A 19,919-nucleotide genomic window follows, 5' to 3' on the forward strand; every position below is an offset into this window, starting at 1 on the left:
CACTCGTCGAAAGTTGTTGTTTGGATTCGAGATGTTAGGGTTAGGGTTGGGGTAGTGCCCATCTGATGCTCGATGGGCGATGTTGAGCTAGGACGTTGTATTCACAAAATCAACAGTACAGGCAGTAGATCCACGCTCAATACACTTGCTTGTTGTACAGTGTACTGTTTAATTTGTACGGTATGTATCGTAAGTCTACTGGGGTCTGGGCCCTTCTTTTTCGTTTCCAGACATTGACTCTCCATGAGTAGCGACTTTCACGCAAACGGAGTCGTTAAGAGACTGACATGATTTCATGCCATAGTCCGAGTTCGCTACGAAGCTTGGGTTACCGAACAGTACACGTGCAATCGCCTGCGCCATCTCAAGAGCACGTCATTGGAGCAATCACCCTCAAGCGTCTCATAGGTGTGCTTCCATCCATCCAGCAGAGAAGCGATTTTGGCTCACACACTAACACATGCTGGCATAAATAACACTACAGCACCCACGATTACACCCCATCGGAAGTGAAAGCGACCCAGCATGCCAGGGGAAATCGTATCGAAGATGCCAAAATTTATTAGATTGTTCCGTTGTCTATATTAGAACGTCTCTTTCAGACAAGTATCCTGGACTCCTGGACCGAGGTGACTCCTGAAGAGAGCGCCGCCGCTTTCGAAGATCGTCCGTTGCTGCGGTAATCACCGAGTAATGATGAGCCCAAATCCGTCCAACCATGCTCCGCAACTCCCATAAACTCCTGCAATGCTGTAGCCGCGAGGCGGGATAAGTGTGTGTCCGGACCCGCCAGTCGCCTTTCCATACATCTCGCTCTTTCTCCCAATAGTCGTCATGATTTGGATCCCATCTATCCAGAATCCAGCCCTCACATAGAATCCCATCAGCATCTCCCCTCGACGCTGGTCAAGCACGAATTCGCTGCCTCCAGGTCGTCCGCCGCGCTTCCCAAAGAGCTCACTGGTGCCATCTTCATACACAAACTCCATACCATCCATGCAGTCTCCATGGTATATTTTGATGCTGAGTAAAAGTCTCACTCTCCTATCAATATTCTTCTTCTCACAAATTCCCAAAATATGCTCCTGCGGTTGTGATCCCTYCATTTGACTAAACCCAAGTTTGGAGCTGCGGAATCCAGGACGACCGTCAGGAAGCTTGATTTTGTTGTTTGATGCGATAAGCTGGGCGAAGTCTTTGACCTCGTGCTCTCCACCACCACAGCTGAAGACCTTTAAGCTGAGTTTCCGCTTGCGTTTCTCACCAGGCAGGTTGTCTTTCAACACGCTCTCCGTCAATGTAATTTGGCGCGGCGCGCCGGCTGACGCATTGGTCTGGTCTAGATACTCGATCCAGTGATGGCACACGTCGTCACCTTCAGGGTACAACTCAATCCATGCAACGCCAGTGGCTGCCGTGACGAGGACTTGCGAGTTCTCAACAGTCCACACTTGCACGCTGGTGTCTCCAGCAACGGCCTGGTCTGTTGGAAGCCGGAACGTCGGATGGAAGCGGAAGCGCAGAGCGTCCAGTCTGTGCCACGCGCACTCGTCCTTTGGAAGACACAACCGCTGTCCTTGCGCTTTTGTGCGGGTAGCATACGATTCCCTTGTGGTGAATGTTCGATTTAATGTGACATAGTCTCGCAGCATCACTCCTGATTCCTGATGAGGACAACCAAGAAGATGACCAGTCTCGTGAAGATGTGCTCCAATCCCAATATTGGCGGCCTCCCAACTTGATCCGCACTCATTGGAGTCGTTGGCCACAAAGTCTGTGTTGGTCCGTGTGCAGTCTGTGAATGCCGGAACGACCTCTTCGATGTGTGTTGGGTAGGATTGMAAGCAGTGCGATCCAAAAATGGCAAGCTTGATCTGTTCGTCTCCGCCACCCAATGCCGCATGTCCTCTCACCACACCCACCTTCTTATCCCAATGGGCGTCCAAATACAAGCAAGAAACGTATTGCGGCTGTYCAGGTCGTGGTGCAAAGTACGCACGAACGGCGTCCATCGCAATGCTGAAAAGATCTCCCTTTTTGGTGGCCGGGCCATGCTGTTGGGCAATTTCCAGATCCTGAATCTCCTTTACAGTCTTGTTCATGCGGATGATGTGAATCTTGGCCTCATTTCGCATTTGCCCAGTTTCCGCATCCTTCCATGTCAACGTCCCAGGCTGCCACTCCTCTTCATATCGATAGCATCTCCTCCCAAAGCCATTGCGATTCATCTGCTCGGCAGTGAAGGCCTGCCAGAGATACGCCGACATTCTAAATTTCTTGATGGCGGTAGCCAAGCCATTGCCCTCCTTTTGAACGCGCTCTGGGACCGCATCGTATGTCTCGGGTGAGTCTTTCGCCACTAGTATGCAGAGTTGCAGAGGTGGGGATGCGATGAGGGGGAGAAAGTTGATGTTGATCCATGACGAATGCGCCGGGATCGATGTGTTGGGTGTGGGTATTTTGGGCGAAGTAAAGTCGAGTCGCAATCTGTTTGGCCCTGGTTGGAGATATACAAGCGCTTTGAAGTGCGAGTCGTGGACCGGCCACTGAATTGGTGGAAAGTTGTCCTGATGGTGGCAGACGGTAAGCTGTCCATCGATGGGTTGTGTCGGGTCGGCGCATTGTCCGTAGATGAGCAGCACTTTCTGATGTACCCAGGAACCGTCCGAGATGGAAAGCACACGTGGTGCCAGCGTCGATGTCGCAGGTGTTGAGCGGTCCACGTTCTGAGCAGGCATTCCCTGCATTGTGTGTCAGTGACATTATGTATCGAACGACCTGCCTGCAACTCCACGCACACTTATGCTGTAGCGATTGCTCTGGCCACTGACCATTCGGGGCCTCGCTGGGACTGGCGGTGGTAGCATAGTGCCATCGCCATTGACGCTGCTCATGCCCGCCAGGTTGGAGTTTGAGCCCCGCTGCGATGACACTGACAGGGCTGTGGACGGCGATCTCTTGCCCAAGTTCAGGGTGGAAGAGGATGTGCTCAAGGTGCCCGGTTGTGGGAACTCGCTGCCATTCTCCGAGCTACTGTTGGACTCATCGGAGGCCTTGTTCTTGAGCGACGTCTTGGACTTGCGCCGAATGCTGAGGTGGTCCTTGAGGAACGACGGCATTTTCGTACCGGTCTTTCGAGTTGGCCGTCGCCGTTGTGCGTGACCGCGCTGCGGTCGGGGGCGACGGTGTAGGAAAGCAGGCAAAGGCCTGGATCGGCGCAAGGTGGGCACTGGGCAGGTGCCAGTCGTATCTCAATAATATCAATATCTTGATGCCGATGATCTTGCGACTCCAATGCGACTTAAACTTTGTGCTTGCGTCAGAGGTCCCACACTTTCACATGACAATGTTTGGGAGGTGCCAGAGATCAGAGACAATTCTGCGTCTGCGTCTTGCGTTTGGAAAGGTCTGCTAAGTTCCTCGATGAAAGCCTGCCTGCAGGATGTGGATCTTCGAAGATAGCGGGCGATGTGTACGCAATCAGGTCTTCCAAGCCAAGCACTCGTTACTTTCCAGGTCCTCAACCTTTCAACCAAACTCCGCAGCAAGCAAACGACCTAATTGTTTCGGCGAACGGTGGGTGTGGTGTACAGGATTTGCCGATTCGTCGATTACAGCGGAGTGTTCAGCGTGACAGCGATGCCAGGATCGTAAACGATTGCACCACCATTTGATTTGATGTGTTGGAAAGCAAGGAAATCACGGAGAGCTGCACTAGCCTCTCAGCCATCGTCAACTACCGCCCCGTGATATTTTTACTTTGACGCTGTCTGTTTGAAAGGCGCACTACCTAATCTTGGGAATACAAAGCGCTCGTCCACATCGTCACCACTTCGGGTCGTTACACAGTTTGACATTTCTATAAACCAGCCTCTGCCGTCGGGTGGCCGCATGTGGGAGTGCAGGTGTCACACGCGAACATGCGAGCGCTTGTCATGCATATCCCTGCAACAGCGCCGTTTGATCAGTCATCTGGGACATGATTCAAGAGACACTCCTCTTCAGTTGCTTGTAATACCGGGCGAGTAGCAATGCTCATGAGAGAATTGTTGCCATTACCAACTCCGACCACGAAGCAAGGGAGTGGTCGGCAGTGCAGAATGTCTGTATCCAAGCTCGAGTTGAAGGGGCAACGAACCCGTGGGTCGCTCAGCTCGTAACATTGTTCCCACGAGGGTGGAGGGACGGAGGGACGGATGATGTGGTATACTTGGCTTCCAATACTGGACAGAATTCAGATCTTGCTGGAATTAAGAAGCCGTCTCTCGCCAGTCGTAGCCCATGGGAAGTAGACGGCACGGCATTGATTGACCCTTTTGTGCGGACGCAAGTCCGATCTGTGGCTGTCGAGATGCCCTGTCCTGAGATGTTGGATCCGTACCACTAGTTTCCGCAGCAAGAAATGTTCGTCAGGTACCTACATCAGAGCGTCGTCACACAACAGCATTGAAAATCGCTAACTGGACACTTCTGCCGAGCGCCTACTTCGTACAAACAGCAAAGGCATGCAGTTATAATATATAGCCATTATCATTCGATCATCGTTCACGTTTGATGAGACCGCTGAATAAGAGAGTTCTCGTCCGGGCCAGGTTGTCGTTCCATCCGAGATCACATCGCCGATTGCATTCCCAGGACAGTGCTTCCAACTTCACACCACGAATCTCACGACCGAACATTTTCCCACGCAAGACTCGTTGCGTTCTCACAACTACTCCCTGACGAGGATCTCCTGCATCTGCATGCCTCTTCCCCAAGTCTCGCCCGTCGACGTGCAAAGGGGATCACTTCAGCTGCCGCCTCAGCCTTTTGCTTGATTGTGGCTTGCTCAGATTGCCCTGCCTTCCCCTCCTCAGTGCGGCTGCAACGCACATCTCACCACCGTACACCACCAACCCACACCACGACAATGGCGGCATCTTTCCAACTCGAGCGGCCAGACGAGGTTGCAAGCAAAGTCATGCGGAGAGTGCAAGTCTCCAAGGTGAGCACGAACTTGGAGCCATGGTGTAAGCGGAGCTCGCTAACCGCTCATCTGCTAGATGACCCGTGCACTGCAAGACCGCCTTGCACTCGCCAATGTGAAGATTCAGAATGGATGGGAAAACTTGAGTCTGGATGCTATTGAGCCACAGGTGGAGGAGCGATTAAGGAGGAGAAAGCGACCGGCGTCCAGCAACGACACCATTTCGGACACGGCATCCACCACATCCAGCCGGCTGCATTCCAGCGCTGGCATGGCCTCATCGCCCATCACCGAGCCCCTCTTCTCAGACGATTATCAAAGGTCAGGAGGTAGCGTCTCCCGACATAAGCGTGTTCGCCCATCTGAAATCTCAAACCCCACCGTCACCACCGCCGTTACCGGTAGACGCACACGAGGCGCCGCACAACGCCAAAACACATGGAAGAAGAATCAAGGCCTGGCCGTGTCCTCGCCGATCAAGACTCTACAATCCTCGCCGATCAAGCGCTCTGCACGACATGCCCGATATCCCTCACATCAAGTATCGCACCTATCGTTCATTTCGGAAGGATCCACCATCGCCGACGAGCCGCACTCGCCCGAATTCAGCGAGGAAGACGACGCCGATCTACCCGTTACCAGCTTCRTAGTGAGCAAGTCAAACCGCTTGAGTTCGTCACGAATCACATCTTCTCCACCCCACACACCACCGCCGGACCGACAGATGCGTATGAGTAACAAAGTTCAGCATGTCTCTTGGTCACGGACTCCACGAACAGGAGGCGGAGATGACGGCGCTGATCTGCTCATGTACCTCGCAACGTCACCCTCGCCAGCGATTGGACATTCGCGCAGCGCTCGCCAGCCTGTCCTGCAGGCGCCTCCCACGACTCCACCATGCAAATCTACGCCCTTGCCATCTTCTCATATGACGCCTGGTATGACCGGGAACGGCTTCCTTGGCGGGTTCAGCACACCTGGAACCACCTCATTCGACTTTGGCGAATTTGTCACCTTCACACCGACCCCCGGAGCTTCGGCGAGGAGGAGGCTCAATTTCGAGCCGCTCCCACCGCTCTGAACCTGTCGAATCTGAATTTTCTTTACGTGCGAGGATAGCGGGCGTTACTGGAAATCGCCCCACGCGGCCTTTTCAACTTTTCAACTTGTCAACTTGGGGCAAAATTGGCCTATCGGTTGGACCAATGTCTACTTCTGTAAATGGAAATGATTTTACGTAGCGATGTCAATGCACCGTCGAACAAGCCTTTTTACGAGTACTACGACCTCTGCTGAAAATTAGTCCTACCGAAGATTACCTACAGCAGTTTCAGGAAACCGTGAAAAAGCCGATGCTACTAGTCATAAATGAACTGCGGTGTGTCGCAAAAATGAGGCTCCCTCCTCTGGGAGCTCGGACAAGCTTCCAGCGAGATTGACGCGTCCACGCCGCGACCATTTCGCGTGATTAAAAGAGCTATGATAGGTATTCAGGAGATGTCAATATTAGTGAGAGTCTCTGCAGGTACTCGCAACGTCTCATCGCGCTTTGCTTGAACACATGTCTGTTGTAGGACGGTGGGCGCCGTGGCGTCATGGAATGGGKCGAGCCATGTGGACGCGTTGTGTGGCAGGGATTACTTCGAAAAAAACACGCTAAGAAACTCTCTTGACGATGCATCATTGGCTCGCTGTGCTACACACCAACACTCGACTAAACCACGAACTACCTAGGTAAAGCACGAAAATGGCCGCCGAAGTAGCAGTCGGAGCTGTAGTGGCGGAAGAGATTGTTTCCACCAGCGTGCAAGGAGCTGCGGCTGCTTATGCCATTGCGAAACCGACCAACGGTCTGAAGGCGACGTTCAAACAGATTGCCAACGCAAAAGACGATGCCACGAGGTGCAGTACTGCGACCAAGTGTGGGCAGCAGCAGCTAATCAAGAATGATAGACTCTCATTAGTACGATCAGATCATACCTGCACCGTCGTTGGCAACAAGGCCTACATATTCGGTGGCGAGACAGCAAGCGGCAAGCTCGCAAGCAATGATATCCACATTGTGACCTTGGAGTCCTCCAAAAATCCCGAACGGGACTACTCGGTTGTCCCAGCCGTGCCCGATGTGGAAGRCCGGTCTGTTGCAACTGCTCGTACCAAGCATGCCGCCTGTCATTTCAATGTCTGCGTGGCGATGTTTGGCGGCGTTGACGAGACTGGAAAGCTCGTCGACGATGAGCCCTTCTTCTGGCTGTACAACACCGCCAAGTCTGCGTGGGAGACGTTGAAGTCTGAAAAGTCTGATGTGACTCCCTTGCAGCGAAGTGGCGCGAAGCTGTTTAATTTAAACAACAAACTTGTCCTGTACGGTGGTATAGATGCAAATGGCACGCCTCTCAAAGATGCATGGCACTTTGATTATGTATCAAAGGTCTGGACTGCCTTGCCCAGTGCTCCAGTATCGACGTCAAACGCGACATTGAGCGCCGGAACTTTGTACTTGATTGATGGAGAGGACAACATGAGCAGCAACGTCCATTCTCTCAATCTCAACATCCCAGAACTGGCAAAAGCAGAGTGGTTGAGCACCTCATTCCCCACAAACCCTCTCACGCCAGGTCCCCGGCCTCGCGTTGGAGGTGGACTCTTGCCAATTACTACAGGCTACGGACGCAACTACCTCCTATACTTCTTCGGTGCGCGTCAAACCTCACAATCGACAGATGCAACATCCCCAGAAGATAATGAAGATCCCACGCAATGGAGTGATGCCTGGACGTTCCAAGCAGCTTCATCCCAGCCGGAAGTCAAGCTAACAACAAGCTTTTCCGATGCCATCAAACCCTCTGCGATCAAAGATGCCATTCGTTCGAAATTGGGGTACGACACGGGCAGTCACAGCTGGGAGGAAGTTGAAGTACAGCCTCCGGAGGATCTGATGGAAGGCACCGGCAAGGTACACCCTGGTCCGCGAGCTTTCTTTGGCTGCGATTTCATGGCCAGTGGAAACAGTGTGGTTGTTTGGGGAGGTGTCAACGCGAAGGGTGAGCGAGAGGGCGATGGATGGGTCATCAGTTCTACTTGATAGATTGAGAGTGGTGAGGTAAGTTGCATTACGCGGCGACAGAAGCGGAAGGAGAGTGTTTCAATGGCCAGCGTGCAAGTGTCGACATCGACAGATAGATTACCAGATGTATGATGTGAGATGGATTCATGCTTGAGATTGAGATTGACCTATAATGTAAACTTACGGCCATCCTCCATCGCGAAATATTCACCACATTCAAGATCGAGTGGCGAACACTCAGCATCGCACCATTGCGGCACAGGCTTGAACGCCAGACCTGGATGATTTCCTCCATGTGGTGGCACGAGGAGAGATGAAGTGATACTCCTTTTCACAAGTTGGTTTCTTTCTCCGCGCAGAGTTTTCATCGGAACCCTCGACAGCCTCATCTCCACAGTGCACGCAGCATAGCACAAGCCGCGCCATGAACTGCTTGCTGCTCATAATAGAGACGGCCGCTGCAATACCTAATAAACGAAGAGCAGGTGAAAGGTTCGCTGCGCCTCATCTCGTTTGTACCGTCGAATATATTTGCTCCTCCCTCATTTCGTCTAAGGAAGCAGAGGTAAGCAGACGGGTTGAATTACATCGATCTAGTTCTCCATTTCCCCTCGGTTTGCCGTGGGAGCAAGAGCGGCAAGCCAAGTGAATTGGAAAACATGTAGTTTTATGTACGGAGCAAAGAGAGGAGCGGAGTGAAGATTTGACATGTCGCGAGATTGATGCCAAGAGAGTACAGTCATCATGTGGGGCGCGGATGGATTGGGCGCAGACGGACGAATCGATGCCCAAGCATTATTGTACATACTTTCACGAGACGATTTGGACGACTTCACTTCCGACATCCTGAGAATCCTAGATTTTGGAGTATTATACAACCCGTGACCACCATCTGCTGGTGCTTCTCTCGGCCTTTTACAAACTTCGACAAAGCCTCGAACTTGAACTTCAACACAACGACCCCGCCGATTGAATACCCCACCATTCTCCTACTCCTACACCGACAGACAAAGACAAAGACGACCGACTGCCCAGCATGTCCAGCAGCACCAGAGCCCGTGCCGGAAAGTACACGAAAGCGAAGCGAGGAGGTAGGTTTTCTACAAAATTATCGTACTCGATCGCACGCTAATAGCTCCCAGGTGGACGCAACTTTAGCAAGAACCTTCGCCCACTCGACGCAGATGGCGTGGAGCAGTCCATGTGGGCTCAGCAGCCCGGCAACACGGTCGATGAAGATGATTCCTCAGAGGAAGACTCCTCGGAGGAAGAGTCCAGCGACGATGATGGCCCAGTCAAACCCCAGCAAGAGGAAATGAGTCGTGAAMAGCGAAAGGCCGCCGCCAAAGCGAAGAAAGAGGCCGCCATGAAGAAGAAGCAGGGCGCACCGGCACCGGGTGACATGCCTACCAGCAGCGAGGAGGAATCAGAGGAGGACGACGATATGCCTGCCAACCCCAACCATAGCAATGCTGCTCGCAAGCAGGCGACTATTGTTGCTCAGCCTCCAGACAAGGATGCTGCCCCCGCCCCCAAGAAGAAGGCTGCGGAAACGGATGTATCTAAGCTGAGCAGACGTGAACGCGAGGCTTTCCAGGCTCAGCAGGCGAAGGAGCGTTATGCCAAATTGCATGCTGAGGGCWAGACGGACGAGGCACGTGCTGATTTGGAGCGGTTAAAGCTTGTGAGACAGCAGCGCGAGGAGGCTGCTGCGCGAAAGGACGCCGAGAAGCAGGAAAAGGATCTGCTGGATGCTGAGAAGAAGGCGCAGATGGAGCGACTTGATAGGCAGGCTGCTCAGAAGGCTGCGCGTGGTGGTCGTGGAGGCAAGAAGGGCGGTAAAGCCTAGAGTTCTCTCGACAATACCCAAGCTGAAGGTGTGGGGCTGCTCGCAGAAGACGCATGATGCTTCAGAAAAGCATACAGCCTGGGCATTAATGATAGATGATGATGCATGGCATGGTGGGTGGGCAGATCATAGCGATATGAAGGCTGCACGTCGCCTACGAATTCACATACCCGTTCTGAAACTCGTCGTTGACAATATCACCTATCAGAGCAGAGGTCAAAGCATAGTCAAATCTCTTCAGCAAAGAGACCATATTTTGGTAGCTAGGCTGGCTACCCATTGACCKAGTACAATCTCGCCTTGTACAAGCACTCCCACTCAGGGAGCGCAACGCCGAACGCCATTATGATACATCCTCCCCCTAGGCATGCTCATCATGACTATGACACATCCATCTTCTCGCCAACACCCGCCTCTCCATCGCCTATGTCCTGCACCGTCACGTACTTGCTGATTTGCTCCCGTGTGATGATCTTCTCATTCAACACAGCAGTAGTGCCACGTGCGAACTTGTAATCGCGCATCTTCTTCTCCCTCGTGTTGGGTGTGATGTAGTTCCTCAACAGCTCCGTCTTCTCTGGTGTGATGACACACACGTCCACGTTGCTACCACTGCCCAAGTCGTTCCAGATACCCGCCTGAATTGCCTCTGCGCACRGCTTCACTGCATCCTCACGGCTGAGATCCTGCTTCCAAGAGGTCTCGAAGACGGACATGGCGGCGAGGGAACCGGAACCCATGGTGACGTAGGGGAGCTTGTCGGTGGAGCCGTGTGCATGGACGGTGAAGAGGTGAGCACCTGTGGGATCGCATCCGGCGACTACGAGGTACGCGCCAATGTGTCCTTGATACCGGAACAGGTGTTGTTTGAGGAGGGTCATGACGGTGACCACGCGCGGCTTGCGGCCTGTGGAGAGGGCATGGAGTTCGAGGTTGGAGGAGATGATGGCGGTTGTGAATTCGGTATCAGCGGCAGTTCCAGCGCCTGCACACCAGATCTGAGGAGAGATGTAGTGGAGCTTCTCGCAGTTCTGAGGGAAGGAGGGTTATATTAGCGATTGATCGTGTCGCCTCTGAAGATGGTTCATCATACCTTGTCAGCAACGATGGGACCGCTTGTCGCTCTGGTATCAGCGGCAATGACCACGCCGCCTTTGTATAGACATCCTACAATGGTCGTTCCGGTGCTGGTGGCTTTGGGGAGTGGTACGCCCTTTGCGTGGAGGATGTTGTTTCTGTTGTGGTTGCTGAAGTCGAAGCCCGGCATGATGGAGTATGTTCGAGGATGTGTCAAAGGTGGTTGAATTGTCGTCGGTTGTGATGCAATGTCAATCGAGTTGGAGTGTGAAAAGCGCGACGGTGATGGCGACTGAGACGATGGAGATGGAGATGGAGATGGACGTTGGTTGCGCAGCTCTCCACTGCCTGCTGAGAGCTCGCTCGTTCGGACTTCGGACCGCCGCGCCTAAGTTTCGACGCGCCTGCCAGTTGAAGCTCGAGTGAATCTTTGAAGGACATCGCATCGCATTTGCTGGAGCTTCCCCATAAACATCGGCCGCAGGACGTCGTTCTATTTACTGTGAAATCGAGTCATTCCAATACTGCGCGCTCGACAGACAACACTCCGACGACTTCATCTGATAAACACGACATCCAATACGAACCACGCATGGGAACATCGCCAGAATGGCAAGCTGGGGCTTCGGCAATGCGTCTCTCAACGCGCCAGCGGCAGGGAGTGGCGAGCAGGCGGGACCTGAGATTCAGCAGATGGACACACCGCAGCTCATGTTTGCAGAAGCTGCCGTACAGCCAGGTGACAGGGTGAAGCTGTTTGCACAGCCGTGGCCAGCAGACAGTCTACCGCGTCCTGGTGCATCTCTACTGGCCATCGCGTCGAGGAAGAAGCTTCTTGCCGCCGCTGGACCAGATGGACTCCTCCTTACAGGCACAGCAGCGCTACGATCACAATACATTCCACGACGGAGGAAAAAGGACGAAAGCAAAGGCATCCCGGAGGACGAACAAGCGCTGAAGTCATACACACCCGAAGTCAAACTGCAAGTTCCTCGACTGTCACATGTGGCGTTCAGCTCCGACGAGAGCTGCCTTGTGATTGTCGCTGAAGAGGGAGGTGGACTCGCGTGCTACGATGTGAATGCCGTGACAAATGGGAGCCAGCAATCCGCTTTCCAGATTGGTACAATGGGACAGAATGTTCGACAGCTGCTTCCCAACCCAAATCCAGACGCCAAATTTACCGGCTTCGTCGGAATCGTGCTCGAAAGCGGACAGCTGCTGCTGGCAGATCTAGCAAGCAAGACGCTTTTAAAAGGTACCAGTGGGAGTGAAGTCTTTCATGAAAACGTCAAATGCGCCTCCTGGTCGAAGCTGGGCAAGCAGATTGTGGCCGGGTTGGAAGACAGCTCATGTGTACAGATCGACTTCCAGGGTCAGGTCAAGGATCGTATTCCACAGCCACCTCAGCTTGCGACATACAAGCAAACCGGAAATGATGGCTTCTACGCGCCCAACCTCGCCTTTCCCGCCAGCTCAATCTACTGGTTGGAGACGCACAAATTCCTCATCGTCTACACACCTCAAGTGAATCAGCCGGAGGATCCAATGCCAAACCACAGCTCTGTCTACTTCATCGCACAGCGCGAAAAGGGACAGCCGTTCACCTTCCGTCAATTGCAAGATGACCCTTGTATGGCGAGTATGGAACCCAAGCGACTGCCTGCGGCCCACTTCATTCAAAGATTGAGTGAATGGTCTCCAGCACTGCAGGACATGCTCATCATGACATCGTCTGCCACCGTGGACATTGGTGTGCTCGCCGCCTTCAAGGAGCAAAACGGTGAATTTGTCCTGGCTAACTTGAATGAGWCGTGCAAGGCTGCACTGCCTATGAGTTACGTCGACGGAGCAGAGGAGACCACCGCTGTGGGCATGGCAATGGATTTCTCTGCGATTGAATGTGCGCCTCGCCCAATTCCTGACGAGAGTGATACGATCGAGGACTCACCATTCCCTCTCCCTGCGCTATGTGTCTTGAACACCGACGGTGTGCTGCAGATGTGGTGGACGGTCTACGCACCCAGCGTAAAGCAGACGGAACATGGTGGGCCATTCCCCTATCCTGCTATTGTGAACAAAGAGGCCCCTCATATCAATTACACGCACTATCAGCCGGATGTTGTAAGGGATGCAAGTGCGACGATATCCATGGCCAACAGTTCATTGCATGCGTCGGAAGACCAAAGGGGAGACACGCCGGAAGAGAAGCAACAACGGGAGAGACTGCTGGCAGCTCAGTCGCCATTTGGTCCAGGAGTCAGCAAAGTTCAGGAAACACCCGCATCCACGACACCATTTGGCGGCGCTTCGAGTAGGCCCGCAACCTCCACGGGCCCGTCAGTCTTTGGCGGCACTGTGAGCACCCCTCCGACTGGCTCGACAGCCTTCGGCACTGCCGCTGCCTTTGGTGGTGCTTCCCAGCTTGGGCAAAAACCCAGTCCATGGGCAGGTGCTGCTACCGCGAAACCTGCCTTTGGTCAATCTGCCTTTGGTCAGCAGCCTAGCTCTCCGGCGCCTGGAACTTCGATGTTCGGTGCGACTCCTGCGCCATCTGGAAATTCGACATTTGGCACACCGGTTGCACCGCCTACCAGTCTGTTTGGCTCATCTCTCGGACAGACTGCATCAACATTCGGCAAGCCGTCAGCTATCGGCAGCTCACCTGCAACTGCAGCCACGCCAGGAACCGCCTTCGGAAAGCCGTCGACTGTTGGAGGTGGGAGCGCGTTCGGACAGGTAGGAGGCATGGGAGCGTCAAAGAGTAGCATCTGGGGTACTGGAAGTGGCAACGGGCCGAAGAGTGGTGCTGAGTCGCCCTTTGCGTCGAGCAAGACTGGAATTCAGTCCTCCGGATTTACCGCCTTTGCGACAAAGCCGAGCCCCTTTGGTGCGGCTGGCAATCAGACCGCCAGTCCATTTGCATCCACAAGTAATGGAGACGGAAAGAGCGCATTTGCGTCACTCGGACAGAGTGGCCAGCTCAGTGGGTTTGGAAAGCCATCTGCGCCGACACTCACCAACGAGAATTCTTTAGGATCAACAGCTACCATTGGCTCGACATTTTCGAGCTTTGGAAAGGTTGACGCTGGGTCTGGATCTTCGGCACTCTCGCGAGAGCCTACAGCGGGAAGTGCAGAATCTGGATTATCGGGGTTCTCTGGATTCAAGCTCGGTTCAGGATTCAAAGGTGATGGCTCTGCTAAGGATGATCTACCCAAGCCGAAGAATCCGGGTGGAAGCCTATTCGGCAGCAACTTCCTGGGCGGTACTGAAAACAAGAAACCTGATGCACCATCAGCTGTTGTCAAGGCAGAGCCTGGAACAGAAGAGGAGCCCTCGCTAAAGGACATTCCCGAAGCGTCGTCGCAGGAAACGCAGGCCGTGCCCGAGGACGCGCCGCTACCGCCAGACCCCAGCGATCACAAATGGCCAGACAACCTGCCTATGCCGCCAGGCTTTGGCGCAACTAAGCCCAAGGTGCCCGACGATATGCCACTGCCGCCAGACTTTGGGCCAACAAAAGCCAAAAATGAGRTCGCCGACGATGATAGTCCCATTGCTGGAAGCCCTCCCGTAGATGTGACCAACAGCCAGACATTCTCTTCAGGACGGCCTTCAGAAGGCCCTTCTGACGATGGCAGTGGGTTTGGAAGTGAAGATGATGACGATGAGGAGGAAGGAGAGGAAGGAAGTGAGGGCGAGGACGGAGGAAGCCAAGATGATGCGTCGCAAGAGGACTCGGAGGAAGGGYCGTGGGAGCCTGAAGAAGACGAGACTACTGAACCAGTGGAACCTTCCAGCAACCTCAAGAGCTTCATGCACCGGGTGACGCCGCCCGCAAAGAAGGTTGAGAAGCCTACAGGTCTCGCCCGCGAAACGAGCTATACGCCCGCTGGCCTTCCCAAAGGGCCTGTGTTTCCTCAACCGCAGAATCGCCCTACACTCAGCCCTCGCTCACCAAGCCCGCACCGTGCTGTGACCTCCCCAGTCGCACGCTCGTCAAGCTTTCAACCTCTTCCCTCCCAGATAAAGACATCGTCAATCCCTCCAGCCAAGCCAGTCGAGCGACCGGCGCCACTCCCCGAAAAACCTCGGGAGCCCACCGTCGGCGAGCTGGAAGATCAGGCCGCTGATCGTGTTAAGGACACTTTGAGCCAACCGCTTGTGCCTTCCAAGCAATTGCCGGCATTCTACACGCATCAGGATTATGCTGGAACAGTGGACAAACCCGGTGTCGGTGGGCAAATTGAGACAGTCTATCGTGATATCAACTCTATGATTGACGTCCTTGGCTTGAATGCGAGAAGTCTGGAAGAGTTCTTAGAAGGCCACGTGCAGCTTCGTAAGCCCGGCAATCGTACTCGTGAAGACCTCGACGAGGAGGATACATGGTGCCTGGGCGATGTGACCGATATCGGACGGATCACAGATGAGGTGTCTGCGCAGCTGACAGAAGGTCAGCTTGAAAAGGTTTCTGCTCTGCTCGCTGGGCTCGACGAGCAGCAAAGAGCCATTTTGCAGCTCAAGACCAAAACCTCGGAAATGCGGAAATTCTTGAGCGCTCGTACTGATCCGGGACAACTAGCTATGCAGGCTGCAGCACCATTGAGCGCGGAGTTGCAAGCGCAGCAATCCGAGCTTCGACAAGGGGTTCAAGCGGTACAAAGTTTGCTCACTGATGTTGAAAACAAATTGGCTTTGCTGCGAGCCGACATCGCAGCTGCTCAGACTCAAGAAGCACAGAAGGGTCCTGTACCAACAGTTGAGGCAGTCACCAAGACGATCCTCAAAATGACTGCAATGGTCGAGCAGCGAAGTGGGGACGTGGATCTGTTGGAGAGTCAAATTAAGCGTCTGCCGGATGGCATTGCCTCTCTTCGACTTGGAGACGACTATGAAGATGATCTTGTCAGCGCTCTGGGTGGTAGTAAGCTGCTGACGGGATCTCCTTCTCGCAGCACACCACCTCGTGCACGCATGGCTGCCAATGGTGATCCTCTGGGGATGAGTGGGATGTTTGGTACTTCCCATTCTGGGGGATTGAGAGGGAGTCGTTTCCAGACACCTCCCGGCAGTTTGCGGAGATCTGTGGCGTTCACACCTGAGGCTAGTGCGTTTGGTAGAAGCACGGGTAGCATGGGCGGGAGCGCGAGGAAGAAGATGGTCGACGTTACGGTTGAGGAGATTGAAGAGTTCCAGGCAAGGAAGGGTCGGAGGAGAACAGTGTTTGGGGAATTGAAGAAGGCTGTCGAGAAGGGAAAGCCAAAGATTACTACCATTGACAGATGAAGTGAGAGGAGGAATTTGACGCATTGTACGATGTTGGATGTAGCGATGCATCGCTAGGGTTAGTTGGCTCTTGTGAGGCTTGATGAGAAAATGAATTAATCCTGGTCTCCGTGGCTTGATGAGTGACTTGCCGATCAAGGACCAGTGAAGTTGGAATTTCTCTACTGCAATCAAAGATGGCGACCTTCTACAATGACCACAGCACGATTAAGAAGTCACTCGACGATGGAGCATTGGACACACTCTCTCTAATGCTAGTAAATTTTGTACCTCTCGCTGCCTAGCCACGCCCGTAGCCGTCGATTGACCACCAGGAGAGCCGGCAACCTTTAATCTTGCCATTTCTTGGACATCAAAGTAGACAGAATGCTGAAGGAATCCCATGTGGTTCTGATTTCACCTCAGTCCGAAATCAGCTGTAAGGTATCTACTTACGCTGGTTTGGGCTCATACAACGGCATCTACATCTACATTTGAGCTGAGCAACAGCAGCGATCTCCTCCTGCCTTCTCGGAACCTTGATCAGTCAGGATTATTCATTCAGCCTTATTTCATCTCCTGCACCAGTCTGCTGCACCAGTCTCCTGCACCAGTCTCCTCCATCCAGTCTCCCATTCAGTCTCATGCATTCTGTCTCCCATTCAATCTCCAGCATTTAGTCTCCTGCATCCAGTATCCCTCATTCAGTCTCCTACATCCAGCTGTCGACGCCTACACGATTAACCTTCCTTCTTCGAATCGCCCTTGCCCTTGCCTTTCAGTCCAAAAGCACCCAACAGGGCGCGCGAAGTTTCGCGAAAGCGTTTCTTGGCGCCAACTCCATCCTCAGCCTTGCCACCATCAGCTTCGCCCTCATCATTCGTGCTTGCACCGCCAGTAATGATGGCCTTACCGCTCTCCAGTGGCTTAGGGTCGTGGCGAGTCTTTGGGTTCTATGACACAGTCAGCATACACCCGATAAATATAATTCGAAAGGCTGGACACACTTTGATGGAAGGCAACGCATCACCTGTTGGCGCAGTTGAGCTGGTCGCAGGATCGGGAGCATCATAAGTCTTCAGGGCGGCAAGTTGAGCAGCGACCTCAGTCAGCTGTGCCTCTGCAACAGCAAGTTCCTCTCGCCCAGCATCCGTGTGTGCACGAGCTTTCTTGATGGCGGCATCAGTCAGCACTGCTTCGATACCTCTGGAAGCCGTCTCCTCATCATCACCAACAGAGTGCAGCATGTGTCCGCCGGGATTTTCGTTTCGTGCTCCGAACATTCTTTCCCCAGGGCTTAGACGGGAGAACATGCTGACGAGAGGAGTCCGAGCCTCTGCTCGCGCAGTTTTTTCCTCTTGAGCTTGTAGCATCTCCTGTCTCTCGATCCCCTGCCGGATCTTCACACCTTGCGCTGCAATTTGCTGCTCAAATTTGCGTTCAGCGTCAACGTCAACCTTTCCAAAGACGGTTCCGAATCCACTTGCCTCCGCCTCCTTTCTTGCTGCAAGACCGAGTTCACGTTGCTCTTGGAGAACGCGGTCAAACTCGTAGTACACCTCGCCAGCCGAACCTCCATCCGCGAAGTCCCAGTGTCCAACAGGGGCATTGCTTCGTTGCCCAGCTTCAATGTCACTATTCAACTCCTTTTTGTTCGATTCCGCCAAGTCCGCTTGCATCATCTCGTTGTCGCGCGCGAGAAGCTGGACTTGGAACTTCGTGTTATCCATCTTTGCTAATATCGTCGCTGCTTCCTGTAGGCACGAGTCTGCTGCTGGCGGTGCCAGGATAGTTGATAGCATCTGCAGCACTTGAATTCGGGTGTAATGAGGAACATTCGGTTCCGTCAAGAGATCGAGACAGCCTTCACGACAGGCATTGTACGCGCCATTGTCATGTGCCTCAGATAACTGGAATGATGTTAGCCACTACACTGCCATATAGAACCTTCGGGACCAAGTCACCGAGCTACAGCGCCCATCTGGCTTCGAGGAATTGTGCAAGACGGTGGAWGAATACTTACTTCGGCGTACCGCGCATGGTAAGCTCGAGCTTCGTTGGAGTACTGGCGAAGAGGCTCTTGATCGGATACCTCCGGCATAGGGTTGTCGTCCTCGAGCTGTTTTGGGTTGAAGACCGGCGGGAGCGCTTCTTGCGCATTGGGTTGCTTGTCGTCCATTGCGAAGTCGTGCGTCAAAATGTGAAAGGTCGCTAATATTGCGAATGAGTGACGCTCGAGGAGTGGCTGCTCGGGAAATGGTCCACAGCTGCAGATATCGCGCGCAGAAGAAGGCAGCTGATGGAGTTGTTGCGGAGGACCAGAGGTAAGAGCCGCAGATACCGCGCGAGTGATTGCTGTTATTTGAGTGCCGATGAGGRAGAGGCTAAAGCTGGATAGCGTCGGCGACGGCGTCCTGGATGATACAGGTATTGGTGAGAAGTTGTTTACGTTTGAAATCTGACGTAGGAAGAAAGGAACTCGCATGTGATGCCAAGCGAACTTATGGCATCTCGGCCGCTGAACCGTTTGCCACGAAGCTTCCACAAAGATCGGGTGCACAGCTGTATACTGTTCTGCGTGCATTGAGCACCCGCGCGCGACTCTCGCGCCAACGACGGCGCGTCTGAATCTCGAGTCACGGCCGCCGTCACTACCAGGCCACTCGAACATATCGATCCAGACCAGCAGTGTGCTGTTGAATCGTCTCGTTCTTTCGCATAGCTTCGGTGGTTTTGGCGTTTGGGAAGGTAGGCAGATCGGCAGGTGGTTTTTCTGGTCGTACGCTCGCGCGTCTATGCCTGTTACTCGGTCCGTCCTACCTGCTGACTGCGTTCTGAAGCACCCCGTGCTGTATCCGATCGAAGCCGTCCATGAGGGTTTGCCGGCGACCTATCCACAAAAGAGATTTTTGAGTTTCGGTGACGGACTTTGCACAAACAGAAGCTCCTAGTCTTGGGACTTCGCAATCTGTTCGTAGAACTGGAGACTGATGCTGCCGGTGCCGAGCTTAGCCAACGCTCGACAAAAGAGATCCTTCGGAGAATCAGTGCGCTTGACAACAGCTGGAAAATGAGTCGAATGAGCCTGCGCAACTCCTGGAAACGGTCATCGATAGCGTCGTATCTGCGAGTGACTGCTCAGGCGCCGAACATTGTGGAACGTTGATGAGGTTCAGAAAGGAGCAGGAGGACAACAACGGCGATGGGAGAGCATTCCTTGCACCAGAACCTGATTCCTCGAGCCACTGGGATACGTTTCACGCCGAGTGACACGACACGCCCTTAATTTCGCTCTCCAGCCATACCGTAACAGGAGTACCTTGGCCGGGGGATGGTTGCATTAGCGTATCGCGTGGATTTGACCACTCGGCAATCGTATATCTCGATTTTCTTCCTGGAGTGCCCGGAGAGGCACTGGCAGAGTTTGAGGCTGCGGACCTTTTCCCGGACTGGAAGACCGGTGCTCTACACGACGGCCATATGTGTGAGGGAAGCCGAGATCACCAGACTAGCTTCAACACATATCATTGTCTCACTGTTGCTAGTGATTACAATTCTTTGCAGTTCGCCGTGGTGGAGCAAGGAACCATGAGCTAAACACGATTCGATTTCCGGATGCGTTGAACATGTCAGTTCTGACGGATCGGTCACAAGTGCCATCGTCTGAAGGCCAAACATCGAAAGAGAGC

General features: G+C 53.6%; 7 protein-coding genes; 4 read left to right on the top strand and 3 right to left on the bottom strand.

The window, feature by feature from the left end:
- Positions 1-683: 683 nt before the first annotated feature.
- On the bottom strand, positions 684-3,119 carry RCC_08978 (probable zinc metalloproteinase; the record flags this gene model as incomplete). XM_023774223.1 has 2 exons in its annotated part: positions 684-2,741; positions 2,832-3,119. 2 exons carry the CDS (start codon positions 3,117-3,119, stop codon positions 684-686), a joined length of 2,346 nt encoding a protein of 781 aa, XP_023629991.1.
- A 1,790-nt stretch (positions 3,120-4,909) lies between these two features.
- RCC_08979 (uncharacterized protein) lies at positions 4,910-6,047 on the top strand (the record flags this gene model as incomplete). XM_023774224.1 has 2 exons in its annotated part: positions 4,910-4,984; positions 5,043-6,047. 2 exons carry the CDS (start codon positions 4,910-4,912, stop codon positions 6,045-6,047), a joined length of 1,080 nt encoding a protein of 359 aa, XP_023629992.1.
- A 666-nt stretch (positions 6,048-6,713) lies between these two features.
- Positions 6,714-8,051, top strand: RCC_08980 (uncharacterized protein; the record flags this gene model as incomplete). Its single annotated transcript, XM_023774225.1, has 1 exon — positions 6,714-8,051. The coding sequence occupies one exon, from the start codon at positions 6,714-6,716 to the stop codon at positions 8,049-8,051; it is 1,338 nt and encodes a 445-aa protein (XP_023629993.1).
- A 1,018-nt stretch (positions 8,052-9,069) lies between these two features.
- RCC_08981 (uncharacterized protein) lies at positions 9,070-9,882 on the top strand (the record flags this gene model as incomplete). XM_023774226.1 has 2 exons in its annotated part: positions 9,070-9,124; positions 9,176-9,882. The coding sequence occupies 2 exons, from the start codon at positions 9,070-9,072 to the stop codon at positions 9,880-9,882; spliced, it is 762 nt and encodes a 253-aa protein (XP_023629994.1).
- A 380-nt stretch (positions 9,883-10,262) lies between these two features.
- Positions 10,263-11,149, bottom strand: RCC_08982 (probable proteasome endopeptidase complex chain PUP1; the record flags this gene model as incomplete). XM_023774227.1 has 2 exons in its annotated part: positions 10,263-10,913; positions 10,976-11,149. The coding sequence occupies 2 exons, from the start codon at positions 11,147-11,149 to the stop codon at positions 10,263-10,265; spliced, it is 825 nt and encodes a 274-aa protein (XP_023629995.1).
- Positions 11,150-11,568: 419 nt separating this feature from the next.
- Positions 11,569-16,251, top strand: RCC_08983 (uncharacterized protein; the record flags this gene model as incomplete). Its single annotated transcript, XM_023774228.1, has 1 exon — positions 11,569-16,251. The coding sequence occupies one exon, from the start codon at positions 11,569-11,571 to the stop codon at positions 16,249-16,251; it is 4,683 nt and encodes a 1,560-aa protein (XP_023629996.1).
- Positions 16,252-16,970: 719 nt separating this feature from the next.
- RCC_08984 (uncharacterized protein) lies at positions 16,971-18,409 on the bottom strand (the record flags this gene model as incomplete). XM_023774229.1 has 3 exons in its annotated part: positions 16,971-17,183; positions 17,238-18,140; positions 18,254-18,409. The coding sequence occupies 3 exons, from the start codon at positions 18,407-18,409 to the stop codon at positions 16,971-16,973; spliced, it is 1,272 nt and encodes a 423-aa protein (XP_023629997.1).
- Positions 18,410-19,919: the final 1,510 nt, after the last annotated feature.

This window comes from Ramularia collo-cygni (genome assembly GCF_900074925.1).
Source record: "Ramularia collo-cygni strain URUG2 genome assembly, contig: RCC_scaffold16, whole genome shotgun sequence".
Lineage (NCBI taxonomy): Eukaryota > Fungi > Ascomycota > Dothideomycetes > Mycosphaerellales > Mycosphaerellaceae > Ramularia > Ramularia collo-cygni.